At 46.9% G+C, this 25,960-nt stretch overlaps 2 protein-coding genes and 1 long non-coding RNA gene across 51 annotated transcripts; 2 read left to right on the forward strand and 1 right to left on the reverse strand.

The window, feature by feature from the left end:
* Positions 1–131: 131 nt before the first annotated feature.
* Positions 132–6,387, reverse strand: LOC127906111 (zinc finger protein Pegasus-like). Of its 49 annotated transcripts, none has more exons than XM_052515304.1 (7): positions 4,817–6,387; positions 3,814–3,993; positions 1,247–3,602; positions 950–1,180; positions 753–818; positions 621–686; positions 132–422 (listed from the first exon to the last, which is right to left on the reverse strand). In XM_052515304.1, exons 1-3 carry the CDS (start codon positions 4,944–4,946, stop codon positions 2,590–2,592), a joined length of 1,323 nt encoding a protein of 440 aa, XP_052371264.1. In that variant the 5' UTR covers positions 4,947–6,387; the 3' UTR covers positions 132–422; positions 621–686; positions 753–818; positions 950–1,180; positions 1,247–2,589. The 49 variants fall into 49 exon arrangements, with proteins under 49 accessions (XP_052371264.1, XP_052371255.1, XP_052371248.1 ...); XM_052515295.1 differs by having other exon boundaries at positions 132–455; positions 621–719; XM_052515288.1 differs by having other exon boundaries at positions 132–521; positions 621–719.
* A 595-nt stretch (positions 6,388–6,982) lies between these two features.
* On the forward strand, positions 6,983–21,301 carry LOC118380313 (short/branched chain specific acyl-CoA dehydrogenase, mitochondrial-like; the record flags this gene model as incomplete). The annotated part of the gene is made up of 5 exons (XM_052515262.1): positions 6,983–7,148; positions 9,425–9,584; positions 10,177–10,276; positions 11,423–11,630; positions 21,131–21,301. Coding segments are annotated over exons 1-5 (672 nt in total), but the record flags the coding sequence as incomplete, so codon positions are not given.
* LOC127928183 (uncharacterized) lies at positions 11,675–12,835 on the forward strand. The gene is made up of 3 exons (XR_008130809.1): positions 11,675–11,716; positions 12,075–12,198; positions 12,309–12,835. It is a non-coding gene; the product is annotated as an uncharacterized LOC127928183 (long non-coding RNA).
* Positions 21,302–25,960: the final 4,659 nt, after the last annotated feature.

Below are 25,960 nucleotides of genomic sequence, written 5' to 3' on the forward strand. Positions count from 1 at the left end.
ATCATTTCAATACTCAGGAGGGGTGGTGTTAGAATACTTCTGTAAGGACCACAATCATTTCAATACTCAGGAGGGGTGGTGTTACGTTACTGTCTGTAAGGACCACAATCATTTCAATACTCAGGGAGGGGTGGTGTTTTTCGTTTTTGACTGTAAGGACCACAATCATTTTCCAACACTGCTACAACTTTTATGTGAAATACTTTGAAATACTTTTTAAAAACAGGTTCAGAAGAATACTTTGGCCTTTTGATGAAATACGATTTATCCAAGTCCGAATGATTTGTCTCGGAACGCAAATGGTATTTCAGCTCCAGATCATTGTTCATTGAGGAGGTATTAGCTAAAGAGCACCAGGTAATATGAATCAGTAAGGCTAGCTGAAGGTAAGAAATTATGGGATTGGCAGCAACAGAGGATGTCTGAATGTGGAACAGAGAACACATAGAATCAATCTGAATGTGGAACAGAGAACACATGGAATCAACCGGAATGTGGAACAGAGAACACATGGAATCAATCTGAATGTGGAACAGAGAACACATGGAATCAACCGGAATGTGGAACAGAGAACACATGGAATCAATCTGAATGTGGAACAGAGAACACATGGAATCAACCGGAATGTGGAACAGAGAACACATGGAATCAACCGGAATGTGGAACAGAGAACACATGGAATCAATCTGAATGTGGAACAGAGAACACATGGAATCAATCTGAATGTGGAACAGAGAACACATGGAATCAACCGGAATGTGGAACAGAGAACACATGGAATCAATCTGAATGTGGAACAGAGAACACATGGAATCAATCTGAATGTGGAACAGAGAACACATAGAATCAATCTGAATGTGGAACAGAGAACACATGGAATCAATCTGAATGTGGAACAGAGAACACATGGAATCAACCGAATGTGGAACAGAGAACACATGGAATCAACCGGAATGTGGAACAGAGAACACATGGAATCAACCGGAATGTGGAACAGAGAACACATGGAATCAACCGGAATGTGGAACAGAGAACACATGGAATCAACCGGAATGTGGAACAGAGAACACATGGAATCAACCTGAATGTGGAACAGAGAACACATGGAATCAACCTGAATGTGGAACAGAGAACACATGGAATCAACTGGAATGTGGAACAGAGAACACATGGAATCAATCTGAATGTGGAACAGAGAACACATGGAATCAACTGGAATGTGGAACAGAGAACACATGGAATCAACCTGAATGTGGAACAGAGAACACATGGAATCAATCTGAATGTGGAACAGAGAACACATGGAATCAATCTGAATGTGGAACAGAGAACACATGGAATCAATCTGAATGTGGAACAGAGAACACATGGAATCAATCTGAATGTGGAACAGAGAACACATGGAATCAATCTGAATGTGGAACAGAGAACACATGGAATCAATCTGAATGTGGAACAGAGAACACATGGAATCAATCTAAATGTGGAACAGAGAACACATGGAATCAATCTGAATGTGGAACAGTGCAGAGTAAATTACAGAGTGAAATAATGTCTAAGCTGAAAGCATCAATATGCACAGATGTCATTCACTTCAAGCCGTTGATATAATGTTACGTTTTTACACTCACAACAAAGTGAGACACTACTATACACAATGTATAATAAAGCCTGTCTGTTTGTCAATGTTGATGAGCACCTATTTGGACCAATGGGCTTGTACTTGCTTCATGCCTTAACTCCTCACACCATTTACACAACACTGTATGTAGACTTTTTCTATTGTGTTTTTGACTGAATGTTTGTTTATTCCATGTGTAACTCTGTGTTGTTGTTTGTGTCGCACTGCTTTGCTTTATCTTGGCCAGGTCGCAGTTGTAAATGAGAACTTGTTCTCAACTAGCCTACCTGGTTAAAAAAAGGTCAAATAAAATAAATTAAAATAAAAGATAAGGCCAAAACTGTTTAAACTCTAGTCACAGATACCTTGCTAATCGCTATTTAAACTATGAGTTTAGTCACTCGCATGTAACATCACCAATATGTATGTAACTAATTCAGAGTCGGGCTCTCGTGTGGCGCAGCGGTCTAAGGCACTGCATCAAGGTGCTAAGAGACGTCACAACAGTCCCTGGTTCAAATCCAGGCTGTATAACATCCGGCCGTGATTAGGATCCCCATAGAGCAGTACACAATTGGCCCAGCCTCGTCAAGGTTTGGCCCCAGGGGGGTAGGCCGTCATTGTAAATAAGAATTTGTTCTTAACCCAACTTGCCTCGTTAAATAAAAGGTTACATTTTAAAAATAAGAAGTGACTTTCTTTAAATTCTCAGACGGCACCGAGGAGGACACGTGATAAATGTCTCCAACCTCCAGATTGCGTTCCCATTTATAAAAACATCAATTCCTCATTTCAAAGTAACACTCACTCTCTAAGTTATATCATAAAAAAAAAAAAAAACTATACAATAAAATCTAGATCAGAATCGCTCTGATCCCTGATTATCATAAACACGGGAATAAGTTAATTCTCTCTGTGAGCCGCCAAACATCGTTCGAATTCATCTCCCGGGTTACCGTGGAAGTCAGTCACTGCGTGTGCTGCCCGCGAGCGAAGTGGCAGGCGAAGTCATACTTGTTCCTGCACTCACAGCCGCAGACATTACACTGGAAAGGGTTCTCGTAGCCGTGGCAACCCATGTGAACGGTATACAGGATGTTGTCGGAGAAGTAGGTGTCGCAGTGCTGGCAGCTGTGCAGCATCTGTGGGTCTGGGTGCTGTGTGCTACCGAGCAGGGCAGGGGTACTGGGCTGGCTGTTACTAATGCTCGCTGAGCTGGTGCGTGTGTGTGCACTGTGCTCACTGCTGGGTTCTGGGTCCACAGGGCTGGGGCTGTAGTTCCTGCTATGGCCTGCAGGCGGTTGGAGGTCCTCGGGGCCGGTTGGGGAGGAGGTCTGGTGGTGGTGGTGGTGGTAGTGGTGGTGGTGGGCACCACTTTGACTGGTGGACAAAGATACTGACACTGCAATCGGTGCACCGGAGGCCTGCTGGATGAGGAACGGCTTAACGTCGTTACAGGACAGTCTGTCAGGAGACACAGGGGTCTGGTCCACTGGGGGGAGGTTGGACAACTGGCCTGCCAGCGTAGACAGCTGGTTCAGAGGATTGTTGTCCACCATCATGTCACTGTTGACATCCCTGCTGGCTCCTCCTCCTCCTCCAGTCCCATGGTCCTTCACATCGCTCTCGTACCCCTCGTGGTTCAGGTAGTCTGGTTTCCCCACCACCATGGAGGGAGGGCTGAAGTTGATGAGGAGGTGTCTGCTGTAGCCTCCCAGGCCCAGGGAGCTGCCACTCTTCTTCTGTAGGACGTTCAGCATCTTCTTGTTGGACAGGAAGGCGGGCAGCCCCGCCCCCTTCATGGGTAAAAGCTTGTGGCGGCGCCGGCGGTGGTGGGACAGGTTGCTGCGGTCGCTGCAACGGAAGGAGCAGAGGTCACACTTGTAGGGCTTCTCTCCCGTGTGGGAGCGCATGTGGGCCTCAAGGTGGCGCTCGTAGGCAGAGGCAAAGGGACACAGCTGGCAGCGGTGAGGCTTCTCTCCTGTCAAATCAACAAAGAGGGAATGTTTAGGTTTATTTGAACATCTCGGCACAACTCCAACATCCATTAAAATGTAACGTCACACAATATAAATACAAGTTTTAAAAAAACTTTTTTTTTTTTAAAGATCCTAACTATATGGGCGGTGCAAAGGGGCGGACTGACCATCTGGCATGTTGGGCAAATGCCAGATGGGCCGGTCCATTTTTACCTGTGTGAATTCTGATGTGCTCTATCAGGCGAGCGGTGCCTTTACTGGCGTAGCTGCAGTAGCTACACTTGAGCTTGCCGTCGAAGGTCCTCTGGAAGCCGTCCACCAGCAGCCCAGAGCCGTCGTCCAGAGAGACTTCCACGGACCCATTGTGATGATCACTGTCTGGGAGAGCTGCTACTATCGGGAGAGGAGACGACAACACACAGAATTAAATAGATACTTTACAGTCAAATTCTTTCACCCGGACATTGATACAGAAATTGATACCTCTAAAAATACCCAACCTCACTGACACACAAAAAAAGCCTAGGTCTGTAGCTCAAATCAGAATTTATCTGGAAGCAGGATTTGTAAAATCACATTTTTACATTGATCTATGACAAGACAATCTAGTCAGAAACCATTTGTGGCGCAGTCCTGTTTATGTCTGGTGCTCGAAAGATATGAGAGGATCACTTGAGATGCATTAGTGTCATCTATGTTACGTTAATATCTCCACAATATGGTATCTAAATGTAACAGTATAACTTTAGACCGTCCCCTCGCCCCATACCCGGGCGCGAACCAGGGACCATCTGCACACATCAACAACTGATACCCACGAAGCATCGTTTACCCATCGCTCCACAAAAGCCGCGGCCCTTGCAGAGCAAAGGGGAACCACTACTTCAAGGTCTCAGAGCGAGTGACGTCACTGATCGAAGCGCTATTTAGCGCGCACCACCGCTAACTAAGCTAGCCGTTTCACATCCGTTACGTAAACATAAAAACCACTCATTGCTCCTCCAGAGGACCCCTTTCAGATGACGGCCCATCGCCACTAAATAAACACGTTCAAACCCCTGTTAGGTTTTTCCCCGTAGCGCTGGGTCCTGTTCCACTGGTTTCACTTCCCAAAGAAAAATGAGGGATATGGCTTATTTTGTGGGCGATTTAAAAAAATATATATACATCACGAGTTAAAAGTAAATGACTCTGATAGTGTTCATAACGGTCTCACCGGCTTGGAGGTGGTCGGGCTCTATCTCCCCACCGACAGAGCCCGAGATCATGTTGACATGGTGCGTTTGCTGCGTCAGGTACTCTTGAAAGTCCTTTATGAAATCCAGAGGTTTTAGATCATCATCCATTTGGCAAGATGGGGTGTTTTATGATGACTTCTGATCACTCCCCGAAACCTGTAAAATAAGGCAATAATATATTTTTTTTAAAAACAACATTTATTTAACTAAATAAAGAACACATTCTTATTTACAATGATGGCCTACCGGGGAACAGTGGGGTTAACTGGTCTAGGAACAGTGGGTTAACTGCCTTGTTCAGGGGCAGAATGACAGATTTGTACCTCGTCAGCTCGGGGATTTGATCTTGCAACCTTTCGGTTACTAGTCCAACGCTCCAACCACTAGGCTACCTGCTTTTTTTATTTTATTTTTATTTCACCTTTATTTAACCAGGTTGAGAACAAGTTCTCATTTACAATTGCGACCTGGCCAAGATAAAGCAAAGCAGTTCGACAGATACAACGACACAGAGTTACACAGAGGAGTAAAACAAACATACAGTCAATAATACAGTATAAACAAGTCTATATACAAGGTGAACAAATGAGGTGAGAAGGCAGGTAAAGGCAAAAAAAGGCCATGGTGGCAAAGTAAATACAATATAGCAAGTAAAACACTGGAATGGTAGTTTTGCAATGGAAGAATGGTGCAAAGTATAAATAAAAATAATGGGGTGCAAAGGAGCAAAATAAATAAATAAATAAAATAAATACAGTTGGGAAAGAGGTAGTTGTTTGGGCTAAATTATAGGTGGGCTATGTACAGGTGCAGTAATCTGTGAGGATTTGAATATTTAACATAATGAACCACATGATCATCACATTGTTACAATACCACTGCATGTATGCCATAATCTTTAGCCAGATATTGGACTAAATGAGCCTAACTCCATAGTCCAAAGAATTTAGATGTTCTGTTTAAGGGGCGGCAAAGTAGCCTAGTGGTTAGAATGTTGGGCTAATAACTGGAAGGTTGCAAGTTCAAATCCCCAAGCTGACTGTCGTTCTGCCCCTGAACAGACAGTTAACCGACTGTTCCTAGGCTGTCATTGAAAATAAGAATTTGTTCTTACAAGGGTAAATTAAAATAATGTCTCTGGATGCCAAAACAGCCAAAGACTCCCATCTAAACGTGAATCGAGTGCGGTACGGTTCTTGAAACATAAATCGCTCGACTTTTGATAGCACAACAAAATAATTTCACAAATGCAAAATAAACATTGTACAGTGTTTTTAACCGCTGCAGCCGCCAGTATTTTTCAGTGAAAACATTTTGTGGCATCGGTCTTCCGTTTAGACACAGGTTAGATGCAGTAACGTGTAAATACGGCCGTGTGGGAATCTAACCCAATAAAGGCGTGTCAGTTTAACAACTTAATTATTTTTTCGCCCGATATGAAAGATACGGTTATTATGATTCCAAAAACCGTACAGCTATGCGGTTAATGTTCAGACCGGACGTCGCGGCTCTTATTAATAAACTCTCCCTTACAGAAAACGCCTTCATCCAGTGACTCTTTCAATGTAATGGAACTGAGAGTCATGATCAAAGACGAGCCATAACCATAAACCATTATGTGGGCAGTCAGTCACGATGATAAGTATTTTGTCACCCCAAAACATCTCATAACATCTCACGCAGCATGTTGATACACCGCCCATAACTCCACTACTACCGGCGTTGCTCGTTAACGTTAGTTAATATCACGTTAGTAATGTGAGCTAGACATTTTACTTACCAGCTGGTCTTCAATCACAGCACCGTAAAAAAATATATATATATACACGACAACTTACGCTTTCCCATCCGTTCTTATGTTAATTCTAAGACCGATGTCAAGATGGACATTTCAAACACGATCTAGACAATCACAATATATGTGATGACAAGTTAATGTTATGTGGTTGTGCTAAAACAAAGAGAGAGAGAGAGAGAGCAGGGAGCTCTATGTGTTATAGTAGCTATGCAACAGTAAAATGACTCCCATTTCAGAAGCACAGAGCTGACTGTCAGTGAAAAGCTCCTAGTTGGAAATACAACAGCAGAAAGAGAAAGGGGTTTGCCTCGAGAAACATGTTTATTTGATTAAAGATACCCTGCGTATATAAAATTGAAGACACGAGTAAAAGCTGATCACGTTCTGCCAGAGTGAAAGATGCGAGAATCGTTCCACGGTCGCTGTTTCACCCGGTCAATAGGAAAGTGAACACACTCAGATGTAAACAAGAGAAAAACATGGCTTCGCCCTTGATCAGGTGCTTCTCAAAGGTGAGACGAATAAGTCATGCAAAAGCGGTTTCTTCGTTCACATTGTTGTTTTTAGGATATGTTGTCTTTGTGTAGTCATACTTCATTAGAAATACGAACTTAGATAGTGAGTGGGGTTTTTTTTTGTAACTTTAAATTACCCCATTTCGTAACCTGCGATCACACAACGCGTTGGCTGCATGATAATAAACATGACATAACGTTAGCTAGTTAGTTACCGCCTGCGTCAGTTAAACCACAAGTTACTGATGAAGAAATGATCCCATCTGGTCTATCCCAAATGTCTATCCCATCTGGTCTATCCCAAATGTCTATCCCATCTGGTCTATCCCATCCCATCTGGTCTATCCCAAATGTCTATCCCATCTGGTCTATCCTGGTCATCTGGTCTATCCCAAATGTCTATCCCATCTGGTCTATCCCAAATGTCTATCCCAAATGTCTATCCCATCTGGTCTATCCCAAATGTCTATCCCATCTGGTCTATCCCAAATGTCTATCCCATCTGGTCTATCCCAAATGTCTATCCCATCTGGTCTATCCCAAATGTCTATCCCATCTGGTCTATCCCAAATGTCTATCCCATCTGGTCTATCCCAAATGTCTATCCCATCTGGTCTATCCCAAATGTCTATCCCAAAATCCCATCTGGTCTATCCCAAATGTCTATCCCATCTGGTCTATCCCATCTGGTCTATCCCATCTGGTCTATCCCAAATGTCTATCCCATCTGGTCTATCCCAAATGTCTATCCCATCTGGTCTATCCCAAATGTCTATCCCATCTGGTCTATCCCAAATCCCATCTGGTCTATCCCAAATGTCTATCCCATCTGGTCTATCCCAAATGTCTATCCCATCCCATCCTGCCTGTGTCACTGCTTTTTATCTTGTCCTATATAGCCACCACTCTCTCTCAGTCACTCATGCTGGAGTATATGGATATATTTTTGTTGCCTGACGACTCAAACTGAATTGTTCCAGTTCTCTATTGTCGCTAGCTTGTCCATTTTAGAAGTGCTCAGAAAGTGACTTTTATGTTTTTAACTGAGTGCCAAAACATTCAAGAGCTAAAAGGTGCTCAAAGTTGACCTATTCTGCATACCCCACTTTGCATGAGACATGCGTGTCTTCACTACTGGAAAAACAAATAAACGGTTGAGTTTAATATCATAAAAGCTTACAAACAGGGTTGTCAAACTATTCTATAATTTCAAAAAATATATATATATACATTTTTTTAACGTCAATGATCTAAAACCGCATAAACTACGATTTTTTTTTTCTGTCTCTCTCCAAATTCGCATATATTGTAGCCCTACTTGTGCCCGCCATCGGTTGAGACACAACATGCTCTTGACTACAGGGTGGGTCATTTCAATCATAGAAATTATAGAATATACCTATCCCGTCAGACCACTGTAATTTAGCTGGTACACCATTGAAATTTAAAATGTAATCAAAATATTTTCTTCTAATTACTACCACAAATATGGCTGCCGGTCCACCCACTGTTGAATAGCAACGTAAAACGGTGATGTCTATTCTAGTATTTCTATGATGTCAATAGGTTTCCTGTGGAGGATTGACAGTATAATTTAAAACTACAGATATTCCCATTGAAGTCAACGTTCTGTGATGTCTGAACCTCCAACCATATTGCCATATTTTGTAGCCCTACTTGTGCCCACCATTGGTTGAGGCAACATGATCTTGAGTACAGGGTGGGTATAATGTTTTGGCGGATAAAAGTACTAAAATGGGAATCAAATTGGAAATACTACTTAAAAATGAATTAATGCTTTTGTAGATGATTTATATTTAAGGTAAATAAAAAATTTTAATAAAAATTAAATGGTCAATTTTTATTTTATTTTTTATTGACAACCCTGTTTTTAAGCTTTTATGAAGTCAAACTCAACTGTTTATTTTTTCTGGTGATGAAGACATGGATGTCTCATGGTATGGTGGGGTATGCAGAATAGGTCACCTTTAGCTCTTGAATGTTTTGGCATTCATGTCCAAAAAGTCACTTTCTGAGCACTTCTACGACGGGCAAATGTGTGTGAAAGGTTTGGTACAAATCACAAGGGGTGCTGTCCAAAAGGGATTGAATTCAAATGGATTTAATCAAATGGATGGCTGCCCGAACAAGGAGTTTGGGTAGCCGGGACAAATCTTTTTTGGGGGGGATTGAGTAGAGTGGAAACTTTTTGCCTAGACACCTCAAGTTGTATCGTGTCATCCATCAGCGAAAATGTAACTGTGTTATTTCAGGTTGGTAGGCAGGTGTCCCGACCATGGAGTGTGTGCCAACATGGGCTGCGGAACAGATCCACCCAACCAGACATGTCTGCAGAGCAGGCTGCTGCTCTGGGGATCTCCTACCCTCCACTACAGACATATTCTGAGGAGGAGGGGATGATGAGGGATGCTGGTGAGTTGGAGCATGCCGGATATACAGTAGGCAGAGCAACAAAGTATATATATATATATGTTACATACAATACCAAATAGCTCTTAGCCGGATATACAGTAGGCAACAAAGTATATATATATATATATATCACATACAATACCAGTCAAAGGTTTGGACACACCTACTCATTCAAGTTTTTTATTTATTTTTTACTATTTTCTACATTGTAGAATAACAGTGAAGACATCACAACTATGAAATAACACACATGGAATCATGTAGTAAGCGAAAAAAGTGTTAAACAAATCAAATAATGTTATATTTTACATTCTTAAGTATCCACCCTTTGCCTGACAGCTTTACACACTCATGGTGTTCTCTCAACCAGCTTCACGAGGAATGCCTGGAAAAACCCTGGAATGAGTAGGTGTGTCCAAACTTTTGACTTTGTGTGATTATATATAGCTAGCACTAAAACCAACCAATAAGATTTAATACACAGACTGGATCATGCTATGGATTGGTCTAATTTGTCATGAATTTGGTTTTATGTAAGTTCAATTCATTAAAGTCACATTGCATTTCATTTTAATGTCCCACATTTGAACAGTGAACAAGTTTGCACAGGAGCGTCTTGCCCCGTTTGTGTCGAAGATGGACGAAAACTCTCTCATGGACCCGGAAGTGATAAAGTCACTCTTTGAACAGGGGTATGTGTTTCTCTTCTTTACCTACCTATGGTCATTTAGGCTCAGGGCATTTCCATGTGAAAGGACCCATTTAGAACCAACGTGAAGCTCATAGGGGCATTTCCATGTGAAAGGACCCATTTAGAACCAACGTGAAGCTCATAGGGACATTTCCATGTAAAAGGACCCATTTAGAACCAACGTGAAGCTCATAGGGGCATTTCCATGTGAAAGGACCCATTTAGAACCAACGTGAAGCTCATAGGGGCATTTCCATGTAAAAGGACCCATTTAGAACCAACGTGAAGCTCATAGGGACATTTCCATGTAAAAGGACCCATTTAGAACCAACGTGAAGCTCATAGGGGCATTTCCATGTGAAAGGACCCATTTAGAACCAACGTGAAGCTCATAGGGGCATTTCCATGTAAAAGGACCCATTTAGAACCAACGTGAAGCTCATAGGGGCATTTCCATGTAAAAGGACCCATTTAGAACCAACGTGAAGCTCATAGGGGCATTTCCATGTAAAATGACCCATTTAGAACCAACGTGAAGCTCATAGGGGCATTTCCATGTAAAATGACCCATTTAGAACCAACGTGAAGCTCATTGGGGCATTTCCATGTAAAGGGACCCATTTAGAACCAACGTGAAGCTCATAGGGGCATTTCCATGTGAAAGGAGCCATTTAGAACCAACGTGAAGCTCATAGGGACATTTCCATGTAAAAGGACCCATTTAGAACCAACTTGAAGTGGGGGTCAAATTTAAAGCTAAATGGACTGTTGTCAAAATGAACACTGCCCTGTTGTCAAAATGAACACTGCCCTGTTGTCAAAATGAACACTGCCCTGTTGTCCAAAAGGACACTGCCCTGTTGTCCAAAAGGACACTGCCCTGTTGTCCAAAAGGACACTGCCCTGTTGTCCAAAAGGACACTGCCCTGTTGTCCAAAAGGACACTGCCCTGTTGTCCAAAAGGACACTGCCCTGTTGTCCAAAAGGACACTGCCCTGTTGTCCAAAAGGACACTGCCCTGTTGTCCAAAAGGACACTGCCCTGTTGTCCAAAAGGACACTACCCTGTTGTCCAAAAGGACACTGCCCTGCTGTATGTACCTGAGTATTCCCCATTAATTTGTCAGATGATTCATTGTCACTTCCCAGCTGATGGGCATAGAGATCGACCCAGAGTACGGAGGCACCGGCTCCACGTTCTTCTCCTCCATCCTGGTCATTGAGGAGCTGGCCAAAGTGGACGCCTCCGTGGCCGTGCTGTGTGACATCCAGAACACCCTCATCAACACGCTGTTCGCCAAGCTGGGGACCGCGGCCCAGAAAGAGCGGTATCTCAGCCAGCTGTCAACAGACATGGTGAGTGATTTAACAGGTTGAGAGGTAGTGTGTTTTGATTTAAGGGTGGTGAGAGGTAGTGTGTTTTGATTTAAGGGTAGTGAGAGGTAGTGTGTTTTGATTTAAGGGTGGTGAGAGGTAGTGTGTTTTGATTTAAGGGTGGTGAGAGGTAGTGTGTTTTGATTTAAGGGTGGTGAGAGGTAGTGTGTTTTGATTTAAGGGTGGTGAGAGGTAGTGTGTTTTGATTTAAGGGTGGTGAGAGGTAGTGCGTTTTGATTTAAGGGTGGTGAGAGGTAGTGCGTTTTGATTTAAGGGTGGTGAGAGGTAGTGCGTTTTGATTTAACAGGTTGCGTGTCGTATTGATTTCATTCAACGGCTTTCTAGCCTGAGAGGAAGGATGTGGCCTATGTGTTTTGATTTAAGGGTAGTGAGAAGTAGTGTGTTTTGATTTAAGGGTAGTGAGAGGTAGTGTGTTTTGATTTAAGGGTAGTGAGAGGTAGTGTGTTTTGATTTAAGGGTAGTGAGAGGTAGTGTGTTTTGATTTAAGGGTAGTGAGAGGTAGTGTGTTTTGATTTAAGGGTAGTGAGAGGTAGTGTGTTTTGATTTAACAGGTTGCGTGTCGTATTGATTTCATTCAACGGCTTTCTAGCCTGAGAGGAAGGATGTGGCCTATGTGTTTTGATTTAAGGGTAGTGAGAGGTAGTGTGTTTTGATTTAAGGGTAGTGAGAGGTAGTGTGTTTTGATTTAAGGGTAGTGAGAGGTAGTGTGTTTTGATTTAAGGGTAGTGAGAGGTAGTGTGTTTTGATTTAAGGGTAGTGAGAGGTAGTGTGTTTTGATTTAAGGGTAGTGAGAGGTAGTGTGTTTTGATTTAAGGGTAGTGAGAGGTAGTGTGTTTTGATTTAAGGGTAGTGAGAGGTAGTGTGTTTTGATTTAAGGGTAGTGAGAGGTAGTGTGTTTTGATTTAAGGGTAGTGAGAGGTAGTGTGTTTTGATTTAAGGGTAGTGAGAAGTAGTGTGTTTTGATTTAAGGGTAGTGAGAAGTAGTGTGTATCTATGTGTTTTGATTTAAGGGTAGTGAGAAGTAGTGCATCTGTGTTTTGATTTAAGGGTAGTGAGATGTAGTGTGTATCTATGTGTTTTGATTTAAGGGTAGTGAGAAGTAGTGCATCTGTGTTTTGATTTAAGGGTAGTGAGAGGTAGTGTGTTTTGATTTAAGGGTAGTGAGAAGTAGTGCATCTGTGTTTTGATTTAAGGGTAGTGAGAGGTAGTGCGTTTTGATTTAAGGCTAGTGAGAAGTAGTGCATCTGTGTTTTGATTTAAGGGTAGTGAGAGGTAGTGCATCTGTGTTTTGATTTAAGGGTAGTGAGAGGTTGTGTGTATCTATGTGTTTTGATTTAAGGGTAGTGAGAAGTAGTGCATCTGTGTTTTGATTTAAGGGTAGTGAGAGGTAGTGCATCTGTGTTTTGATTTAAGGGTAGTGAGAGGTAGTGCATCTGTGTTTTGATTTAAGGGTAGTGAGAGGTAGTGCATCTGTGTTTTGATTTAAGGGTAGTGAGAGGTTGTGTGTATCTATGTGTTTTGATTTAAGGGTAGTGAGAAGTAGTGCATCTGTGTTTTGATTTAAGGGTAGTGAAAGGTAGTGCATCTGTGTTTTGATTTAAGGGTAGTGAAAGGTGTGTGTATCTATGTGTTTTGATTTAAGGGTAGTGAGAAGTAGTGCATCTGTGTTTTGATTTAAGGGTAGTGAGAGGTAGTGCATCTGTGTTTTGATTTAAGGGTAGTGAGAGGTAGTGCATCTGTGTTTTGATTTAAGGGTAGTGAGAGGTAGTGCATCTGTGTTTTGATTTAAGGGTAGTGAGAGGTTGTGTGTATCTATGTGTTTTGATTTAAGGGTAGTGAGAAGTAGTGCATCTGTGTTTTGATTTAAGGGTAGTGAAAGGTAGTGCATCTGTGTTTTGATTTAAGGGTAGTGAGAGGTAGTGCGTTTTGATTTAAGGCTAGTGAGAAGTAGTGCATCTGTGTTTTGATTTAAGGGTAGTGAGAGGTAGTGCATCTGTGTTTTGATTTAAGGGTAGTGAGAGGTTGTGTGTATCTATGTGTTTTGATTTAAGGGTAGTGAGAAGTAGTGCATCTGTGTTTTGATTTAAGGGTAGTGAGAGGTAGTGCATCTGTGTTTTGATTTAAGGGTAGTGAGAGGTAGTGCATCTGTGTTTTGATTTAAGGGTAGTGAGAGGTAGTGCATCTGTGTTTTGATTTAAGGGTAGTGAGAGGTTGTGTGTATCTATGTGTTTTGATTTAAGGGTAGTGAGAAGTAGTGCATCTGTGTTTTGATTTAAGGGTAGTGAGAAGTAGTGCATCTGTGTTTTGATTTAAGGGTAGTGAAAGGTAGTGCATCTGTGTTTTGATTTAAGGGTAGTGAGAGGTAGTGTGTTTTGATTTAAGGGTAGTGAGAGGTAGTGCATCTGTGTTTTGATTTAAGGGTAGTGAGAGGTAGTGCATCTGTGTTTTGATTTAAGGGTAGTGAGAAGTAATGCATCTGTGTTTTGATTTAAGGGTAGTGAGAGGTACAGCCTGAATTTAAAATGGATTCAATTGGGATTTTTTTTAATGCATCATGTTATGGGTATGCTTGTAATCGTAAAGTACTGGGGAGTTTTTCAGGATAAAAAAATAAAATAAACTGAATAGAGCTAAGTACAGGTAAAGTCCTAGAGAAAAACCTGCTTCATTCTTCACTCTGTTTCTTCTTCTTCGTGTTGTATCTTGGACCATATTTTACAGCTGTTTCTTCTTCTTCTTCGTGTTGTATCTTGGACCATATTTTACAGCTGTTTCTTCTTCTTCTTCGTGTTGTATCTTGGACCATATTTTACAGCTGTTTCTTCTTCGTGTTGTATCTTGGACCATATTTTACAGCTGTTTCTTCTTCGTGTTGTATCTTGGACCATATTTTACAGCTGTTTCTTCTTCTTCTTCGTGTTGTATCTTGGACCATATTTTACAGCTGTTTCTTCTTCGTGTTGTATCTTGCACCATATTTTACAGCTGTTTCTTCTTCTTCTTCGTGTTGTATCTTGCACCATATTTTACAGCTGTTTCTTCTTCTTCGTGTTGTATCTTGGACCATATTTTACAGCTGTTTCTTCTTCTTCTTCGTGTTGTATCTTGGACCATATTTTACAGCTGTTTCTTCTTCTTCTTCGTGTTGTATCTTGGACCATATTTTACAGCTGTTTCTTCTTCTTCTTCGTGTTGTATCTTGGACCATATTTTACAGTCTTCGTTGTTGTATCTTGGACCATATTTTACAGCTGTTTCTTCTTCGTGTTGTATCTTGGACCATATTTTACAGCTGTTTCTTCTTCGTGTTGTATCTTGGACCATATTTTACAGCTGCTTCTTCTTCTTCTTTGTGTTGTATCTTGGACCATATTTTACAGCTGTTTCTTCTTCGTGTTGTATCTTGGACCATATTTTACAGCTGTTTCTTCTTCTTCTTCGTGTTGTATCTTGGACCATATTTTACAGCTGTTTCTTCTTCGTGTTGTATCTTGCACCATATTTTACAGCTGTTTCTTCTTCGTGTTGTATCTTGGACCATATTTTACAGCTGTTTCTTCTTCTTCGTGTTGTATCTTGGACCATATTTTACAGCTGTTTCTTCTTCTTCGTGTTGTATCTTGGACCATATTTTACAGCTGTTTCTTCTTCTTCGTGTTGTATCTTGGACCATATTTTACAGCTGTTTCTTCTTCTTCGTGTTGTATCTTGGACCATATTTTACAGCTGTTTCTTCTTCTTCGTGTTGTATCTTGAACCATATTTTACAGCTGTTTCTTCTTCTTCGTGTTGTATCTTGGACCATATTTTACAGCTGTTTCTTCTTCGTGTTGTATCTTGCACCATATTTTACAGCTGTTTCTTCTTCTTCTTCGTGTTGTATCTTGGACCATATTTTACAGCTGTTTCTTCTTCGTGTTGTATCTGTGGACCATATTTTACAGCTGTTTCTTCTTCTTGTGGTGTATCTTGGACCATATTTTACAGCTGTTTTTATATTGTGCCTACGATTGGTTGAGACACAACAGGATCTTGAATACAGGGTGGATATAATGTTTTGGCTGATAAATGGTACTGTAGTTCCAGACCTGTCCATGTAATGATGCTGATACCTTGGTGTCCTGTAGTTCCAGACCTGTCCATGTAATGATGCTGACACCTTGTTGTCCTGTAGGTTGGTAGTTCCAGACCTGTCCATGTAATGATGCTGACACCTTGTTGTCCTGTAGTTCCAGACCTGTCCATGTAATGATGCTGACACCTTGTTGTCCTATACTGTAGTTCCAGACCTGTCCATGTAATGATGCTGACACCTTGTTGTCCTGTAGTTCCAGACCTGTCCATGTAATGATGCTGACACCTTGTTGTCCTGTAGTTCCAGACCTGTCCATGTAATGATGCTGACACCTTGTTGTCCTGTAGTTCCAGACCTGTCCATGTAATGATGCTGACACCTTGTTGTCCTGTAGTTCCAGACCTGTCCATGTAATGATGCTGACACCTTGTTGTCCTGTAGTTCCAGACCTGTCCATGTAATGATGCTGATACCTTGTTGTCCTGTAGTTCCAGACCTGTCCATGTAATGATGCTGATACCTTGTTGTCCTGTAGTTCCAGACCTGTCCATGTAATGATGCTGACACCTTGTTGTCCTGTAGCTCCAGACCTGTCCATGTAGTTCCAGACCTGTCCATGTAATGATGCACCTTGTTGTCCTGTAGTTCCAGACCTGTCCATGTAATGATGCTGACACCTTGTTGTCCTGTAGTTCCAGACCTGTCCATGTAATGATGCTGACACCTTGGTGTCCTGTAGTTCCAGACCTGTCCATGTAATGATGCTAACACCTTGTTGTCCTGTAGTTCCAGACCTGTCCATGTAATGATGTCCTGATACCTTGTTGTCCTGTAGTTCCAGACCTGTCCATGTAATGATGCTGACACCTTGTTGTCCTGTAGTTCCAGACCTGTCCATGTAATGATGCTGATACCTTGTTGTCCTGTAGTTCCAGACCTGTCCATGTAATGATGCTGATACCTTGTTGTCCTGTAGTTCCAGACCTGTCCATGTAATGATGCTGACACCTTGTTGTCCTGTAGTTCCAGACCTGTCCATGTAATGATGCTGACACCTTGTTGTCCTGTAGTTCCAGACCTGTCCATGTAATGATGCTGATACCTTGTTGTCCTGTAGTTCCAGACCTGTCCATGTAATGATGCTAACACCTTGTTGTCCTGTAGTTCCAGACCTGTCCATGTAATGATGCTGACACCTTGTTGTCCTGTAGTTCCAGACCTGTCCATGTAATGATGCTGATACCTTGTTGTCCTGTAGTTCCAGACCTGTCCATGTAATGATGCTGACACCTTGTTGTCCTGTAGGTTGGTAGTTCCAGACCTGTCCATGTAATGATGCTGATACCTTGTTGTCCTGTAGTTCCAGACCTGTCCATGTAATGATGCTGATACCTTGTTGTCCTGTAGTTCCAGACCTGTCCATGTAATGATGCTGACACCTTGTTGTCCTGTCCTGTAGTTCCAGACCTGTCCATGTAATGATGCTGACACCTTGTTGTGTCCTGTAGTTCCAGACCTGTCCATGTAATGATGCTGACACCTTGTCCTGTCCTGTAGTTCCAGACCTGTCCATGTAATGATGCTGATACCTTGTCCTGTCCTGTAGTTCCAGACCTGTCCATGTAATGATGCTGACACCTTGTTGTCCTGTAGTTCCAGACCTGTCCATGTAATGATGCTGACAAGTTCCAGACCTGTCCATGTAATGACACCTTGTTGTCCTGTAGTTCCAGACCTGTCCATGTAATGATGCTGACACCTTGTTGTCCTGTAGTTCCAGACCTGTCCATGTAATGATGCTGACACCTTGTTGTCCTGTAGTTCCAGACCTGTCCATGTAATGATGCTGTAGTTCCAGACCTGTCCATGTTGATGCTGACACCTTGTTGTCCTGTAGTTCCAGACCTGTCCATGTAATGATGCTGACACCTTGTTGTCCTGTAGTTCCAGACCTGTCCATGTAATGATGCTGATACCTTGTTGTCCTGTAGTTCCAGACCTGTCCATGTAATGATGCTGAGTTCCAGACCTTGTTGTGATACCTTGTTGTCCTGTAGTTCCAGACCTGTCCATGTAATGATGCTGATACCTTGTTGTCCTGTAGTTCCAGACCTGTCCATGTAATGATGCTGACACCTTGTTGTCCTGCTACCTTGTTGTCCTGTAGTTCCAGACCTGTCCATGTAATGATGCTGACACCTTGTTGTCCTGTAGTTCCAGACCTGTCCATGTAATGATGCTGACACCTTGTTGTCCTGTAGTTCCAGACCTGTCCATGTAATGATGCTGACACCTTGTTGTCCTGTAGGTTGGTAGTTCCAGACCTGTCCATGTAATGATGCTGATACCTTGTTGTCCTGTCCTGTAGATCCAGACCTGTCCATGTAATGATGCTGATACCTTGTTGTCCTGTCCTGTAGTTCCAGACCTGTCCATGTAATGATGCTGACACCTTGTTGTCCTAGTTCCAGACCTGTTCCATGTCCATGTAAATGATGTCCTGTACACCTTGTTGTCCTGTCCTGTAGTTCCAGACCTGTCCATGTAATGATGCTGACACCTTGTTGTCCTGTCCTGTAGTTCCAGACCTGTCCATGTAATGATGCTGACACCTTGTTGTCCTGTAGTTCCAGACCTGTCCATGTAATGATGCTGACACCTTGTCCTGTCCTGTAGTTCCAGACCTGTCCATGTAATGATGCTGATACCTTGTTGTCCTGTAGTTCCAGACCTGTCCATGTAATGATGCTGACACCTTGTTGTCCTGTAGTTCCAGACCTGTCCATGTAATGATGCTGACACCTTGTTGTCCTGTAGTTCCAGACCTGTCCATGTAATGATGCTGACACCTTGTTGTCCTGTAGTTCCAGACCTGTCCATGTAATGATGCTGACACCTTGTTGTCCTGTAGTTCCAGACCTGTCCATGTAATGATGCTGATACCTTGTTGTCCTGTAGTTCCAGACCTGTCCATGTAATGATGCTGACCTTGTTGTCCTGTAGTTACCTTGTTGTCCTGTAGTTCCAGACCTGTCCATGTAATGATGCTGACCTTGTTGTCCTGTAGTTCCAGACCTGTCCATGTAATGATGCTGACACCTTGTTGTCCTGTAGTTCCAGACCTGTCCATGTAATGATGCTGACACCTTGTTGTCCTGTAGTTCCAGACCTGTCCATGTAATGATGCTGACACCTTGTTGTCCTGTAGTTCCAGACCTGTCCATGTAATGATGCTGATACCTTGTTTGTCCATGTATGCTGACACCTTGTTGTAGTTCCAGACCTGTCCATGTAATGATGCTGACACCTTGTTGTCCTGTAGTTCCAGACCTGTCCATGTAATGATGCTAACACCTTGTTGTCCAGACCTGTCCTGTAGTTCCAGACCTGTCCATGTAATGATGCTGACACCTTGTTGTCCTGTAGTTCCAGACCTGTCCATGTAATGATGCTGACACCTTGTTGTCCTGTAGGTTGTAGTTCCAGACCTGTCCATGTAATGATGCTAACACCTTGTTGTCCTGTCCTGTAGTTCCAGACCTGTCCATGTAATGATGCTGACACCTTGTTGTCCTGTAGTTCCAGACCTGTCCATGTAATGATGCTGATACCTTGGTGTCCTGTAGTTCCAGACCTGTCCATGTAATGATGCTGACACCTTGTTGTCCTGTAGTTCCAGACCTGTCCATGTAATGATGCTGACACCTTGTTGTCCTGTAGCTCCAGACCTGTCCATGTAATGATGCTGATACCTTGGTGTCCTGTAGTTCCAGACCTGTCCATGTAATGATGCTGACACCTTGTTGTCCTGTAGTTCCAGACCTGTCCATGTAATGATGCTGACACCTTGTTGTCCTGTAGTTCCAGACCTGTCCATGTAATGCTGCTGATACCTTGTTGTCCTGTCCTGTAGTTCCAGACCTGTCCATGTAATGATGCTGACACCTTGTTGTCCTGTAGTTCCAGACCTGTCCATGTAATGATGCTGATACCTTGTTGTCCTGTAGTTCCAGACCTGTCCATGTAATGATGCTAACACCTTGTTGTCCTGTAGTTCCAGACCTGTCCATGTAATGATGCTGACACCTTGTTGTCCTGTAGTTCCAGACCTGTCCATGTAATGATGCTGATACCTTGTTGTCCTGTAGGTTGGTAGTTCCAGACCTGTCCATGTAATGATGCTGACACCTTGTTGTCCTGTAGGTTGGTAGTTCCAGACCTGTCCATGTAATGATGCTGACACCTTGTTGTCCTGTAGGTTGGTAGTTCCAGACCTGTCCATGTAATGATACCTTGTTGTCCTGTAGGTTGGTAGATCCAGACCTGTCCATGTAATGATACCTTGTTGTCCTGTAGGTTGGTAGATCCAGACCTGTCCATGTAATGATACCTTGTTGTCCTGTAGGTTGGTAGATCCAGACCTGTCCATGTAATGATACCTTGTTGTCCTGTAGGTTGGTAGATCCAGACCTGTCCATGTAATGATACCTTGTTGTCCTGTAGGTTGGTAGATCCAGACCTGTCCATGTAATGATACCTTGTTGTCCTGTCCTGTAGGTTGGTAGATCCAGACCTGTCCATGTAATGATACCTTGTTGTCCTGTAGGTTGGTAGATCCAGACCTGTCCATGTAATGATACCTTGTTGTCCTGTCCTGTAGGTTGGTAGTTTCTGCCTGTCCATGTAATGATACCTTGTTGTCCTGTAGGTTGGTAGATCCAGACCTGTCCATGTAATGATACCTTGTTGTCCTGTAGGTTGGTAGTTTCTGCCTGTCCATGTAATGATACCTTGTTGTCCTGTAGGTTGGTAGATCCAGACCTGTCCATGTAATGATACCTTGTTGTCCTGTCCTGTAGGTTGGTAGTTTCTGCCTGTCCATGTAATGATACCTTGTTGTCCTGTAGGTTGGTAGTTTCTGCCTGTCCATGTAATGATACCTTGTTGTCCTGTAGGTTGGTAGTTTCTGCCTGTCCATGTAATGATACCTTGTTGTCCTGTAGGTTGGTAGTTCCAGACCTGTCCATGTAATGATACCTTGTTGTCCTGTAGGTTGATAGATCCAGACCTGTCCATGTTGTCCTGTAGGTTGGTAGTTTCTGCCTGTCCATGTAATGATACCTTGTTGTCCTGTAGGTTGGTAGATCCAGACCTGTCCATGTAATGATACCTTGTTGTCCTGTCCTGTAGGTTGGTAGATCCAGACCTGTCCATGTAATGATACCTTGTTGTCCTGTAGGTTGGTAGATCCAGACCTGTCCATGTAATGATACCTTGTTGTCCTGTAGGTTGGTAGATCCAGACCTGTCCATGTAATGATACCTTGTTGTCCTGTAGGTTGGTAGATCCAGACCTGTCCATGTAATGATACCTTGTTGTCCTGTAGGTTGGTAGTTTCTGCCTGTCAGAAGCAGAGTCGGGGAGCGATGCCTTCTCTCTGAAGACGCGTGCTGACAAACATGGGGACTATTACGTCATCAACGGTTCCAAGATGTGGATCAGCAACGCAGAGCAGGCCGGGGTGTTTCTGGTGATGGCCAACGTGGACCCGTCTGCTGTGAGTTCAACCCCACGCAGTCACCACCCCACGCAGTCACCACGCAGTCACCAACCCACCCAACCCACGCAGTCACCACGCAGTCACCACGCAGTCACCAACCCACCCAACCCACGCAGTCACCACGCAGTCACCAACCCACCCAACCCACGCAGTCACCACGCAGTCACCAACCCACCCAACCCACGCAGTCACCACGCAGTCACCAACCCACCCAACCCACGCAGTCACCACCCCACTCAACCCACGCAGTCACCACCCCACTCAACCCACGCAGTCACCAACCCACCCAACCCACGCAGTCACCACCCCACTCAACCCACGCAGTCACCAACCCACTCAACCCACGCAGTCACCACCCCACCCAACCCACGCAGTCACCACCCCACCCAACCCACGCAGTCACCAACCCACTCAACCCACGCAGTCACCAACCCACTCAACCCACGCAGTCACCAACCCACGCAGTCACCACCCCACCCAACCCACGCAGTCACCACCCCAACCAACCCACGCCGTCACCACCCCAGCCAACCCACGCAGTCACCAACCCACGCAGTCACCACCCCACCCAACCCACGCAGTCACCACCCCACCCAACCCACGCAGTCACCACCCCACCCAACCCACGCAGTCACCACCCCACCCAACCCACGCAGTCACCACCCCACTCAACCCACGCAGTCACCAACCCACTCAACCCACGCAGTCACCAACCCACTCAACCCACGCAGTCACCAACCCACGCAGTCACCAACCCACCCAACCCACGCAGTCACCAACCCACGCAGTCACCAACCCACCCAACCCACGCAGTCACCACCCCACCCACCCCACGCAGTCACCCACCCCACGCAGTCACCACCCCACGCAGTCACCACCCCACTCAACCCACGCAGTCACCAACCCACTCAACCCACGCAGTCACCAACCCACTCAACCCACGCAGTCACCACCCCCACCCAACCCACGCAGTCACCACCCCACGCAGTCACCACCCCACTCAACCCACGCAGTCACCAACCCACTCAACCCACGCAGTCACCACCCCACCCAACCCACGCAGTCACCACCCCACGCAGTCACCACCCCACCCAACCCACGCAGTCACCACCCCACTCAACCCACGCAGTCACCAACCCACTCAACCCACGCAGTCACCAACCCACTCAACCCACGCAGTCACCAACCCACGCAGTCACCAACCCACCCAACCCACGCAGTCACCAACCCACGCAGTCACCAACCAACCCAACCCACGCAGTCACCACCCCACCCACCCCACGCAGTCACCACCCCACCCACCCCACGCAGTCACCACCCCACTCAACCCACGCAGTCACCAACCCACTCAACCCACGCAGTCACCACCCCACCCAACCCACGCAGTCACCACCCCACCCAACCCACGCAGTCACCAACCCACTCAACCCACGCAGTCACCAACCCACTCAACCCACGCAGTCACCAACCCACGCAGTCACCAACCCACCCAACCCCACAGTCACCAACCCACGCAGTCACCAACCCACCCAACCCACGCAGTCACCACCCCACCCACCCCACGCAGTCACCACCCCACCCAACCCACGCAGTCACCACCCCACCCAACCCACGCAGTCACCAACCCACTCAACCCACGCAGTCACCAACCCACTCAACCCACGCAGTCACCAACCCACGCAGTCACCAACCCACTCAACACACGCAGTCACCAACCCACGCAGTCACCAACCCACCCAACCCACGCTGTCACCAACCCACGCAGTCACCAACCCACCCAACCCACGCAGTCACCACCCCACCCACCCCACGCAGTCACCACCCCAACCAACCCACGCAGTCACCACCCCACCCAACCCACGCAGTCACCACCCCACCCACGCAGTCACCACCCCACCCAACCCACGCAGTCACCACCCCAACCAACCCACGCAGTCACCACCCCACCCAACCCACGCAGTCACCACCCCACCCAACCCACGCAGTCACCACCCCAACCAACCCACGCAGTCACCACCCCACCCAACCCACACAGTCACCACCCCACCCAACCCACGCAGTCACCAACCCACTCAACCCACGCAGTCACCAACCCACTCAACCCACGCAGTCACCAACCCACGCAGTCACCAACCCACCCAACCCACGCAGTCACCAACCCACGCAGTCACCAACCCACCCAACCCACGCAGGCACCACCCCACCCACCCCACGCAGTCACCACCCCACCCAACCCACGCAGTCACCACCCCACCCAACCCACGCAGTCACCAACCCACTCAACCCACGCAGTCACCAACCCACGCAGTCACCAACCCACCCAACCCACGCAGTCACCAACCCACGCAGTCACCAACCCACCCAACCCACGCAGTCACCACCCCACCCACCCCACGCAGTCACCACCCCACCCACCCCACGCAGTCACCACCCCACCAGTCACCACCCCACTCAACCCACGCAGTCACCAACCCACTCAACCCACGCAGTCACCAACCCACTCAACCCACGCAGTCACCACCCCCACCCAACCCACGCAGTCACCACCCCACGCAGTCACCACCCCACTCAACCCACGCAGTCACCAACCCACTCAACCCACGCAGTCACCACCCCACCCAACCCCACGCAGTCACCACCCCACGCAGTCACCACCCCACCCAACCCACGCAGTCACCACCCCACTCAACCCACGCAGTCACCAACCCACTCAACCCACGCAGTCACCAACCCACTCAACCCACGCAGTCACCAACCCACGCAGTCACCAACCCCCAACCCACGCAGTCACCAACCCACGCAGTCACCAACCCACCCAACCCACGCAGTCACCACCCCACTCAACCCACGCAGTCACCAACCCACTCAACCCACGCAGTCACCAACCCACTCAACCCACGCAGTCACCAACCCACGCAGTCACCACCCCACTCAACCCACGCAGTCACCAACCCACTCAACCCACGCAGTCACCACCCCACCCAACCCACGCAGTCACCACCCCACCCAACCCACGCAGTCACCAACCCACTCAACCCACGCAGTCACCAACCCACTCAACCCACGCAGTCACCAGCCCACGCAGTCACCAACCCACCCAACCCCACAGTCACCAACCCACGCAGTCACCAACCCACCCAACCCACGCAGTCACCACCCCACCCACCCCACGCAGTCACCACCCCACCCAACCCACGCAGTCACCAACCCACCCAACCCACCCAACCCACGCAGTCACCAGTCAGTCACCAACCCACCCAACCCACGCAGTCACCACCCACCCACCCCACGCAGTCACCACCCCACCCAACCCACGCAGTCACCACCCCACCCAACCCACGCAGTCACCACCCACCCAACCCACGCAGTCACCACCCCACCCAACCCACGCAGTCACCACCCCACCCAACCCACGCAGTCACCACCCCACCCAACCCACGCAGTCACCAACCCACCCAACCCACCAGTCCCACGCAGTCACCACCCCACCCAACCCACGCAGTCACCACCCCACGCAGTCACCACCCCACCCACCCCCGCAGTCACCACCCCCACGCAGTCACCACCCCACCCAACCCATGCAGTCACCACCCCACCCAACCCACGCAGTCACCACCCCACCCAACCCACGCAGTCACCACCCCACCCACCCACCACCCCACCCAACCCCACGCAGTCACCACCCACGCAGTCACCACCCCACCCCCCACGCAGTCACCACCCACGCAGTCACCACCCCAGCCAACCCACGCAGTCACCAGCCCACCCAACCCACGCAGTCACCACCCCACACCAACCCACGCAGTCACCACCCCCACCCAACCCACGCAGTCACCACCCCATGCAGTCCCCACCCACCACCCACGCAGTCACCAGCCCACCCAACCACCACGCAGTCACCACCCCACCCAACCCACGCAGTCACCAGCCACCCAACCCACGCAGTCACCACCACCCAGCCCACGCAGTCACCACGCACACCAACCCACCCAACCCACGCAGTCACCACCCCACCCAACCCACGCAGTCACCAACCCACCCACGCAGTCACCACCCCGCAGTCACCACCCCACCCACCCCACGCAGTCACCACCCTTACCCAACCCACGCAGGTCACCCCACAACCCACCAGTCACCACCCACGCAGTCACCAGCCCACTCAACCCACGCAGTCACCACCCCACAGTCACCAACCCCCACCCAACCCACGCAGTCACCACCCCACCCAACCCACGCAGTCACCACCCCACCCAGCCCACGCAGTCACCACCCCACCCACCCCACGCAGTCACCACCCACGCAGTCAACCCACGCAGTCACCACCCCACGCAGTCACCACCCCACGCAGTCACCACCCACGCAGTCACCACCCCACCCAGCCCACGCAGTCACCACCCCACGCAGTCACCACCCCACCCAACCCACGCAGTCACCACCCCACCCAGCCCACGCAGTCACCACCCCACCCAACCCACGCAGTCACCACCCCACCCAACCCACGCAGTCACCACCCCACCCAACCCACGCAGTCACCACCCCCACCCACCCACGCAGTCACCACCCCACCCACCCCACGCAGTCACCACTCCCACCAACCCACGCAGTCACCACCCCACCCACCCCACGCAGTCACCACCCCACCCAACCCACGCAGTC

The sequence above is a fragment of the Oncorhynchus keta genome, unplaced genomic scaffold (assembly GCF_023373465.1).
Source record: "Oncorhynchus keta strain PuntledgeMale-10-30-2019 unplaced genomic scaffold, Oket_V2 Un_scaffold_22585_pilon_pilon, whole genome shotgun sequence".
NCBI classification, from domain to species: domain Eukaryota; kingdom Metazoa; phylum Chordata; class Actinopteri; order Salmoniformes; family Salmonidae; genus Oncorhynchus; species Oncorhynchus keta.

Excerpts from the sequence above, each read along its gene's own strand:
- LOC127906111 (XM_052515317.1), bottom strand. The coding sequence starts at position 4,946 with ATGGATGATGATCTAAAACCTCTGGATTTCATAAAGGACTTTCAAGAG. Across the intron at positions 3,994-4,816 it reads GCCCGACCACCTCCAAGCCG|TAGCAGCTCTCCCAGACAGT; the intron begins GTGAGACCGTTA and ends CTCTCCCGATAG. Across the intron at positions 3,603-3,813 it reads GCACATCAGAATTCACACAG|GAGAGAAGCCTCACCGCTGC; the intron begins GTAAAAATGGAC and ends TTGATTTGACAG.